The 10,140-nt window shown below is 45.3% G+C and overlaps 2 protein-coding genes across 2 annotated transcripts; one reads left to right on the top strand and one right to left on the bottom strand.

Moving 5' to 3' along the window:
• The first annotated feature begins 2,090 nt into the window (after positions 1–2,090).
• On the top strand, positions 2,091–7,185 carry fbxo3 (F-box protein 3). Its single transcript, XM_035644968.2, has 12 exons — positions 2,091–2,251; positions 2,840–2,929; positions 3,037–3,200; positions 3,669–3,783; positions 3,908–4,112; positions 4,192–4,237; positions 4,705–4,789; positions 4,878–5,000; positions 5,081–5,196; positions 5,292–5,399; positions 5,561–5,643; positions 5,747–7,185. Exons 1-12 carry the CDS (start codon positions 2,157–2,159, stop codon positions 5,885–5,887), a joined length of 1,371 nt encoding a protein of 456 aa, XP_035500861.1. The 5' UTR covers positions 2,091–2,156; the 3' UTR covers positions 5,888–7,185.
• Positions 7,186–7,352: 167 nt separating this feature from the next.
• On the bottom strand, positions 7,353–9,941 carry LOC118316809 (zinc finger protein 771-like). Its single transcript, XM_035645016.2, has 3 exons — positions 9,825–9,941; positions 8,219–9,164; positions 7,353–8,137 (listed from the first exon to the last, which is right to left on the bottom strand). The coding sequence occupies exons 2-3, from the start codon at positions 9,138–9,140 to the stop codon at positions 7,779–7,781; spliced, it is 1,281 nt and encodes a 426-aa protein (XP_035500909.2). The 5' UTR covers positions 9,141–9,164; positions 9,825–9,941; the 3' UTR covers positions 7,353–7,778.
• Between the last annotated feature and the right edge of the window lie 199 nt (positions 9,942–10,140).

Consider the following 10,140-nt stretch of genomic DNA (forward strand, 5'->3'; position numbering starts at 1 on the left):
TCTTATTCTCTTGAAATATATATGATTTAAATATATATGATTTAAAAGTAATCAATACACTCCCCAAACAAATAATGACATTGTTAATTAATTACGAAAAATTAACTATGTTAAATACATTAGTTATTTACTCAATGAATAACTGTTTAGTGGCAAAATAAATAAAATAAAATGAGATGAATTCATTTAAAGTTATTTAAATATTCAAATGAATGAAAATATAATAAAAAGTAACCGAAAGATAAATGTGAATAAAATAAAATGAAATAAATTAATATCAAACAATAAAACAGAAGACAAGACAGAAATCAAAATGAATCTATTCATATATACAGTATATCTTTATCTCTCTCTGTCTGTCTGTCTCTGTTTATTTTTTATCTTTGGGTTTTTGTTTCCTGGGTTGATTTTTGTAGTCATCTCTTCTTTTCCTGTCTTACAAGTGTCTTGTTTTGGCTCTTTACTTCCACCTGTTTCTCCCTCTTTTGTCCACAAGAGGGCGCCAACTCACCACAACTCAATTAAAGTCAAAAATATGAATCAATAAGTGATTAAAAGTAATAAATAAACTCGCCCAAAAAATATTTACACTATTAGTTAATTTATAAAAGATTAAGTTTGTTAAATACATTAGTTATTCAATTAATAACTGTTTAATGGTCAAATTAATAAAATAAAATTAGATTAATTCATTTAAAATTATTAGAATTTCCAAAAATATAATAAAAATAACATAAAGATCCATTTGAATATAATGAAATGAAATAAATTAATATCAAACAATAAAACAGAAGAAAACACAAATAAAAATAAATATATAAATTTATCTATCTAACTGTTTGTCCACCTGCCTGCCGGCCTGTCGGCCTGTCTGTCTGTCTGTCTGTCTGTCTGTTTGTCTGCCTGTCTGTCTGTCTGTCTGTCTGTCTGTCTGTTTGTCTGTCTGTCTTTCGGCCTGTCTGTCTGTTTGTCTGTCTGTCTGTTTGTCTGCCTGTCTGTCTGTCTGTCTGTCTGTCTGTCTGTCTGTCTGTTTGTCTGTCTGTCTGTCTGTCTGTCTATTTATTTATCTATCTTTTGTTTCCTGGGTTGATTTCCGGTTTTATTTTGTAGTCACCTCTTCTTTTCCTGTCTTACGGTGTCTCGTTTTGGCTCTTTACTTCCACCTGTTTCTCCCTCTTTTGTCCACCAGAGGGCGCCAACTCACCACAACTCAATTAAAGTCAAAAATATGAATTAATAAGTGATTAAAAGTAATAAATAAACTCGCCCAAAAAATAATTACAGTATGAATTAATTCATACGTACACAACGTAGATAATGTACATAAGGTTAGACTCTTTGAGTTCTTTCTTTCCTGCTCAGCAGAAGAAAATGATTGTTCCGTGAAGTGTTTTCCTCCTCGGTGCAGTGTGATGAACCTTGGAGCCTCTGGGAGAAACTTCAGTCTTTAGTCTTGGTCGGGTTTCACAGGATTAACTGTCCACCGACTCTCAGAGACCTTCAACTCAGTATCTGTAAAGTACATATTTGCTCTGACTTGTGCTGAGTCAGACAGAGGCCGGATCAATAGTGACTCAGAGGTAATGTAATTTGTTAAATACATTGGCTATTCACCCAATAACTGTTTAATGGTAAAATAAATAAATTAAAATGAGAATAACTCATTTAAAATGATTTGAATTTTCGAATAAATTAAGAAAAATATAATTAAAAATAATAGTAAGATGAATTCGAATTCATTGAAATAAAATACATTTATATCAAACCATAAAACAGAAGAAACGTTAGTAAGAAATATAAGTAACTGCCTTGTTGTTACAGCCTCTCACCAGCAGGCGGTGCTGCAGCCTTCAATTGTCCCCGTTGTGGGACAATAATAAAGGATTCATTTTATTTAACGTAATTTAGATTAATATACCATAACTCAACTTAATGTAACAAAAGTGTTACTTAACATTGAAACAACGTTACTTAACTTGACCTAACGTAACTTTATTGTAACTTAACTCAATAACGTCACTTGACCTCGTCATCATGCAGCAGGGGGCGCTGGCTGCAGCGAGGAGGCTGAGCGGCAGTTCAACCAGAGAAGAAGAGGAGGAGGAGGAGGAAGGTGGAGGAAGAAGAAGAAGAAGGAGAAGAGGAGAGTTGTAACGATGGCAGCAGCGACCTCAGACTTGCGGGTGGATCTGCTGCCGTCGGACCCGCTGCTGCACGTCTTGTCCTTCCTGAGCTTCAGGGACCTGGTCCAGTGAGTACCCGGAACCAGAACCACAACCAGAGTCTAAGAACCGATGTACAGAAGCGGCGTTAGCTTCAGGCTAACGGCTGCTGCTAACAACAACAAGAGCAGGCTGCGACGACAGATATGAACTTATCAACATATAAACATATAAACATTAATATCCTGAAGCGACGTCACTGTCGCTGAGTGAACTGAAGCTAATGTTGCTACAAACACTCGCTGGACCGCGGCGGCGGCTCGTTAGCTTAGCATGTAGCTAAGTGTTTATCTCCCACAAGTATTAATGTTCACATCGATCTGAATAAACACGGTTAGTATCATGTGACTGGACTGTTTTTTACTGTTCACTGAAATTTAAATTGTCACAACGCAATGAGTCAATAGATCAAATAAAGTATGATTATGATTATGAGTCGTGTTATATCTGAAAACTTAATCCAGCTGTGATTCTTATGTTTAGTGTTTTTCTCTGTCTCAGATCTGATGTTTTCACAGCTTCCTGTTGTTTTTGGTCTGATCAATAACCAACCGATCACATAACTGTGTGTGTGTGTGTGTGTGTGTGTGTGTGTGTGTGTGTGTGTGTCTCTGCAGCTGCAGTTATGTCAGCAGGAGGTTGAACGAACTGTCCAAACACAACCCGCTGTGGAAATCCCTCTGCTCCAAACACTGGCTGCTCACAGAGTGAGTCCTGCCCACGGGTCACCAATCAATCAATCAATCAATCAATCAATCACTTTGTAATACATAGATGTACATGTGTGTGTGTGTGTGTGTGTGTGTGTGCGCAGTGCGGACCGGCTGCAGAGTGGCGTGTCCTGGTTCTGCCTCTTCACGCAGACCTACAGAGACCTGGGACGTTACGTCCAGTTCTACCCGACGCTGAAGCGCTCGTGGGAGCAGCTGAAGAGTTTCCTGCAGCTGAGGTGTCCGCGCATGATCGCGTCACTCAAAGGTGACTTCATGATGTCACTACGTCAAACGTGAATCGATGATCAATCCGTAACATTCTTCTTAAACGTGAACATATGCTGCATTTCTTCGTCACATGTGAAAATCTTTGTTTTCAGGAAGAAACGATGAATAAATTATGAAAGAAGAATTTGCTGAGATCACATGTAATCAATAAACTTTAATATGGTAAAACATTAATAAACTGTAATCAGTCTGTTTATGATATGAATCATTGTTACATGAAATTACTAAATACTGAACAGAACCAAAAGATATAAAAGCGGATAATTATTGAAGCTTTGTTCAAATATTAAAATGAAATTTACTGTTAAATTTAGAAGTTTTTGTAATTTGGTGAAAACTGTTTTTAAATGAATCTGAAAATGTTAAATGTTCAGATAGATAAAAGTCTTTGTATCGACAGGAAACAGTTTTGTTGGGACGTGACGTTTCTCTCTGTTTCCTGTAGAGGGCGCCACGGAAGTGGAGCTTAACGACATTGAGGCTCAGATTGGCTGCCGGCTTCCGGACGACTACCGCTGCTCGTACCGGATCCACAACGGACAGAAGCTGGTGATACCGGGGTCAGTGTCAGCCCCTCAGAGCCCCGCCCCCTGGCCTCTGACACCGGTCGTCTTCCTGACTAACCCCCTCCCTCCTGCCCGTCTGTCTGTCTGTCTGTCTGTCTGTCTGTGTGTGTGTCGTTAGGCTGATGGGAAGCATGTCCCTGTCTAACCACTACCGCTCCGAGGTGCTGCTGGACGTGGAGACGGCGGCCGGCGGCTTCCAGCAGAGGAAGGGGATGCGGCGCTGCCTCCCGCTCACCTTCTGCTTCCACACCGGACTGAGTCAGTACATGGCCCTGGAGCCGGCGGAGGGACGCCGCATGTTCGAGAGCTTCTACCCCTGCCCCGTCCGTAAACATTCCTTTCAAAATAAAGGCCCCTTCACGGGGAGGAAAGAGACTGACAGTTGTTTTTCCTGTGTTTTAGGACCAGACGGCTCAGGATCCTTCAGCCATCGACATGTTCATCACAGGTTGGTTCACTCGTCTCCGCCCTCGCTCCTGAGAACAGGAAGTCAGTCTTTGTAGCAGTTGGATGTGAAGATGTTTCTTCCCTCTCCGAGTCCTAACTCGGTCAAACACACGGGACACGTGTTGATGTGACATCACTTCCTGAGGATGTTGTCATCTCTGATGTCATCACAATAAGCCTCCATTAGAAAGCAGATTACAGTCTGACAGCATGTAACGCTCCGACTCTTTCCCAAAGCATTCTGGTAGTTGTAGTTCAGTGTCCGACTCAGCTGCTTTTCCAATAAAGGATTATGAATATGAACGTGATCCTGACCTCTCAGAATAAAAAAAAAAATTTGTTTGCTTGAAAGTTTTCACCAATTTTTTCATAAATCTCCTGTAGATGAGTGTAAATAAGAACAATTGATTCATTCAACTGTAAAAGAAGCAGGAACTATTTATTATTAATTGTAAAGTTTGTGTTCAGGTTCCTGTTTCTTGGAGTGGTTCACTGGCTACGTCCACAACGTGGTCACAGGAGAATATCCAATCATCAGAGACCAGATCTTCAGGTAACACACTCACACACACACACACACACACACACACACACACTGCTCTGACTTCAGACACTTGACTGGTGTATGTTTGTTTGTGCAGGTATGTGCATGATAAAGGTTGCGTGGCGACCACCGGTGACATCACCGTCTCTGTTTCTACCTCCTTCCTGCCGGAACTTTCCTCCGTCCACCCACCGCACTTCTTTTTCACCTACCGCATCAGGTAAGTGTCGGCGTCCTCGCTGTCGGCGGCGCGCGTCAAACCGCGTCAAACTTCTTTTAATCGGTGTAACGTCTTTTCAGGATCGAGATGTCGAGCGTTGCGTCGCCCGAAGCCGCCTGTCAGCTAGACAGCCGCTACTGGAAAATCACCACCTCCGACGGCAACGTGGAGGAAGTTCAGGGGCCCGGCGTGGTCGGTACGCTGCTCACATCACGTCACATGACCTCCTGCACGGCTCCACTGTGATTGGCTAAGATGAGCTGCTGAATGTGCGTCTGTGTTTCTGTGCAGGAGAGTTTCCGGTCATGACCCCAGGAAAGGTACATGAGTACGCCAGCTGCACCACCTTCTCCACGCCGTCAGAGTACATGGAAGGTCACTACACCTTCCACCGCCTCGGTAACGTCACCGCCAACATGTTGATCATGTGTCTGTCACTGCAGGAAGTGTTTTATTTTGAAAACGTTACATTAAAATACATCCAAGTACAGTCCCTGCAGGCTTTTATTGTGAAGGAGCTGAAGTGAAATGACACCTTGTTGTTGTTTTTTCTTTTGCAGCCAATAAGGAAGAAGTTTTCCATGTGACCATCCCTCGCTTCCACATGGTCTGCCCCCCCTTCAGAGAGCCTGTGGTCCGGACGGTAACATCTGCTGATACATTATCATTATCATTATCATTATTATTGATTATTGATTTAGTCCTGTTTATAAATGTGACTTCCTGTTCGTGTCTCACATCTGCAGCACAAGCCGTCGGCCAGCTTCACGCCTCGCCGCGACGACCACGACGACGAGTTCTGTGACGGAGACGGTGACGACTTCGGCGACCTGAGAGGAATCAACATGGCGGCGCTGGAGGGGGCATGGTGCCCCCGTCACATCTGACCTCCGACCTCTCAGCACAGTGTTGATGGACTGCCAGTTGTTCAGGCCTGAGTGGTGATTGGTTGACAGGCAGCAGGGGATTCTGGGACAGGAAGCACCAAGCAGAGCCATATACGGTACCGAGCCCCTTCAACTTCCTGCTGCCGGTCCGGCGCTGAGGTGCAGTTTCCTTCTTTTGTTTCATCTTTTCTCATTATGATCAGAAACTGATGGACGAGCTCCGACAGGGAGGACGAGGCGGTGACGTCGCCACGCTCACCTTTGCTAGGAGGAAGCTGCCCACTTCCTATTAAGAGGAAGAAGAGGGGGGTTTGTGTCGGGTGACGAACCAATCAGGAGCTGGATCATTATGTGACTTTGAGTTTGTCGGGTTTCCTCCGTAGAATGATATGGGTTGTTTATTTTTTAAATCTTTCCACTGCAGGAACCAATCGATTGATTATTGATCGATCAGTTTGTCTCGCTCTAATTTAACCATGATGATAGTTTGATCGGAGCTACTTCCAGCACAATGAGGCTCCGCCCACACAGCCATTTTAAAACTCATCTCCGTTGCTATGGTTACGCCTGGTGTCATTGTTTTCCAGCCTCTGAATCAGAGACTGATTGGTTGTCATCAGTCACGACTCAAAGTCACTAACACTTCCTGTCAGTAACAGTTCCACCTCGTCGTCCCCGCTGTTCCTCCTTCAGAGGAGTGTCTGTTACTAAGCAACCAGCTGCAGAGGAGACAATCTACTTCCTGTTTACACCTGAGTGGTCATGTTACACGTGTGTTAGTGTGGACGGAGATTATGACTGATATGGAGACCAAATCCTTGTGTGGGCGGAGCCTCAGAACAAGTTACATAAACACTAAAGACATTTCACACTCAATCACAGATAGGATTAATAAAATAAAAGTCTAAGAGGAGTCTGGGAAATATTTCTCCAGCTCAGATTTTATTTTGAAAACATGACTCATTTAATTTTCCTTTCTCATAGAGTTGATATTCTGATCCCGACGTTCCAGGTTTATAAAACACTGGAGCAGCTTCTTCTCACTTTCCTTCGTGTGACATGCTCATATTTTGTTATTACGTTATGTTGACTTCCTGCAGTGGAAAACAGACCAGTGTTACGTTTCTTTGTTTCCTTGTCAGAAATCATAAGGAACAAATAGGGCTTTTATTTTGGAGGAGGCTGCATCATGTTTGAAAGTGTTTCCCTCATGATGCGTCGGCGTCGCTCTGCTGTGATTGGTGGGTTTGTTTTTGTATGTTTTTGTCTAAATAAATAAAGAAACACTAATGACATCATGTTCTGACCCTGAGCTGTAGCCACGCCCCCCGGGCTTCACGTCACATTTCACAAACAGAAGAAGTGACGGCGCATTCAGCTTCCTCAGGTGATGAAGTCAGAGTGAAAAAAATGGACGCTACAAAGACTTTATTCATTATTAGAAACAAGAGGTTTAAACTGAATATTTAAATGTAAAACTAGTTTTTATTAACTTCAGAAACCACAGTACCACAACTTTATGATCAGTAATATTGATCTCGGATCGATGCTTCAGGTTTTCCTTCTCCTCATGGACACAAACAAACAAAACAACTTTACAAGTGCTTTTATTTAAAAAAATGTTCATCAGTGACGACGTACAAACATCATCAGGTGTGGACCAATGAGGAGACGACGTTCAAAGGTCATCCTCATTTTCTTCTTCTTCAGTGGTGTTGCAGCAGCTGACTGGAGGACCAGCGCCTCCTGCTGTTCTAATGTTCACATCACGTCACATGTTCCTTTCACACACTTTCTGCAAATGCAGTTAAAATTTGCAACGTCTTGAAATGAAACGGTTCAGTTCCAGGAGACCAGGTTCTGGTCTCCCTTCCTCCTCACTTTCTCTCCTTCATTCATCCTCCTCCACCTCTTCTATCACCTTCACCGTCCTCCGTCGTTTCCTCCCTGCTCTCGTCTCCTTCCTGTCCCCTTCTCCCTCCTCGATCTCCTCCGCCTCCTCTTCCTCCCCTCCTCCCCCTCCCCCCACCTCGCCCTCTTCCCGGGCGTTGCAGCGGCTGCAGTGCCTCCTGAACCCCCCCAGGTAGTGGGACCTGAAGCAGCAGAAGGGACAGGCGTAGCGTCCGGGCCGGTGGGCCTCCCTGAAGTGCTGCTGCAGGCGGCTGGGGAGGAAGAAGGAGCGCGAGCAGTTCTTACAGCTGTACGGACGCTCCACGTCGTGACTGCGGACCACGTGACTGATGGCGAAACCTGCAACAGTCAGAGATCCACGTCAAGACACATAGATGTGATTCTGTGATCGACTGATCAAGCCTGACGGTAAGTCGGTACCTTTGAGTTTGGTCTTCCAGCCGCAGATGAGGCACACGAAGCGGTTGGAGATGAAGCGCACCACCCTGGCCATGGCCGCCACCTCCTCCTTCAGTAACTCTGCACTCAACCCGGCCACAAGCTCCTCCTCCTCCGGCCCCTCACTAGCCGTCTGTCTGGGCGTGGTGGCGGCAGCAGCGGCGTCTCTCTTGATGGCCTGCGTGGCGTACAGTTTGGGGATGTCGTGTTTCCTCACCACGTGGTTGACACCCAGAGCTTTCATTTTGTTCTTCCAGCCGCAGATGAGGCAGTGGTAACCGCCACCATCGAACATCAGGACGCTCTCGTCTCCCTCAGCGCTGGGTTTGACCGACTCTGGCCCCTGGTGGGCGCCATCGTCATCATGACCCTCTGCCGCTGCCGCCTCCTCAGCCTCACTGCTCCGCTTTCTTTTCAAATCATCCTTCTCCTCCATCTTCTCCTTCTCCCCGCCTTCGCTCTCCATCTTTTTCTTCTCCTCCTCCTCCTCACCTTGGTCCCCCATCTTCGACTTTATCTTCTCATCCTCCTCCATCTTCGCCTTCTCCTCCTCCTCACCTTTCTCCCCCATCTTCTCCCTCTCGCCGCTGTCGATCCTGTCCTCCCCTCCTCCCGCCTCCCTCTCGTCCATGCAGTGTTTGGAGATGACGTGCTTGTAGAGTTTGGCGAAGTCGCGGCTGGTGGAGAAGCAGTCGGCGCAGTGGAACAGCCGGGCGGTGCTCTGGTACATCAGGATGTTGCCGAGGCGACCGACCGCCAAGCGGTCCAGGTGCTCGGGGTGGGAGGCGGCCACGTGGGACAGCTGCTGGGCGTGGCTCTTGGAGCAGTGGCCGCAGTAGGAGCACTGCAGGTGAGCCGCGACGCCGCCGCCCACTTCACCACGAGTGTGAACGATGACTGACATCACAGAGGCCGGACGGACAGGAACCTGGACCATCAATAAAACATGGGAAAAGGTCAAGATTAGAATATGATTTAACATCATCTCAGACATTTTCAAATTAAAAATCCCAAAATTAACTAATACGAAAATGTGTCATTTTGAACTGAATCGCGAAACAACTACATTTAGACCTTCATGTGAAAACGACTTTAGACTTATGATCGTTGAAAATTAAATAAAGTCAATTTTCATCATGCAGTCTGATGAGACTTCCTGGAAACTGTGGCGGGAATGTCTCCCTATGTTTCCTGATCATTTAAAGACGTAATGATTATTGCAGAATGACCAATGAGGAGAACAATCAGCTGATCATTTCCACAGCCGGTTAACTTCTCTCTCCATACAACGCGAACCAGACTTCGTTTATTTTCACGCGGTTTTAACGGACAGATGAAAACAGCTGAGACTCTGCGGCTCCCGTAGAACTGAAACTCCTATGATCGGTGAGTCACCGGTTCACACGCCGTTCCGGGATCGTCCCGGGACTGTGACCGTGACATGTCCCGGTAAACTGCTGCCCACGGTGTGGAGGAACTGTGATAGCGGACCGCAGGCTAACAGGCTAACCCGGGTTAATTCACCCAGCTGCTTCCGCTGACTTTATCTGTCACGAAGCTCCTGAACCCGGACCGACGTCTGACTCACCCGGGAGAAGAGTTTAACCCGGTTTTAAGTTCGCGTCTGGACCCGATCCATCAGGCAGCTGCAGCCTGCGCGCAGCTTCCGTGATTTCCTCCCTCACAGCCAATCGGATCACTTCCGCCTTCTGACGCTTGACCAATCACAAATCAGCCCTTCAACCAAGCGCATAACGTGTATTTTATTATGAAAAGACCAAAAGTATTGACAAGAATGACCTGAGGTCACACATGATTCTTTTACCTTTTTTATGAATAACGATCGTGCAGAGTTCTTAATTACAACAGCGTGACCTAACTATTTATCTGATTGATCACATGTA

This window comes from Scophthalmus maximus, chromosome 1 (assembly GCF_022379125.1).
Source record: "Scophthalmus maximus strain ysfricsl-2021 chromosome 1, ASM2237912v1, whole genome shotgun sequence".
NCBI lineage: Eukaryota > Metazoa > Chordata > Actinopteri > Pleuronectiformes > Scophthalmidae > Scophthalmus > Scophthalmus maximus.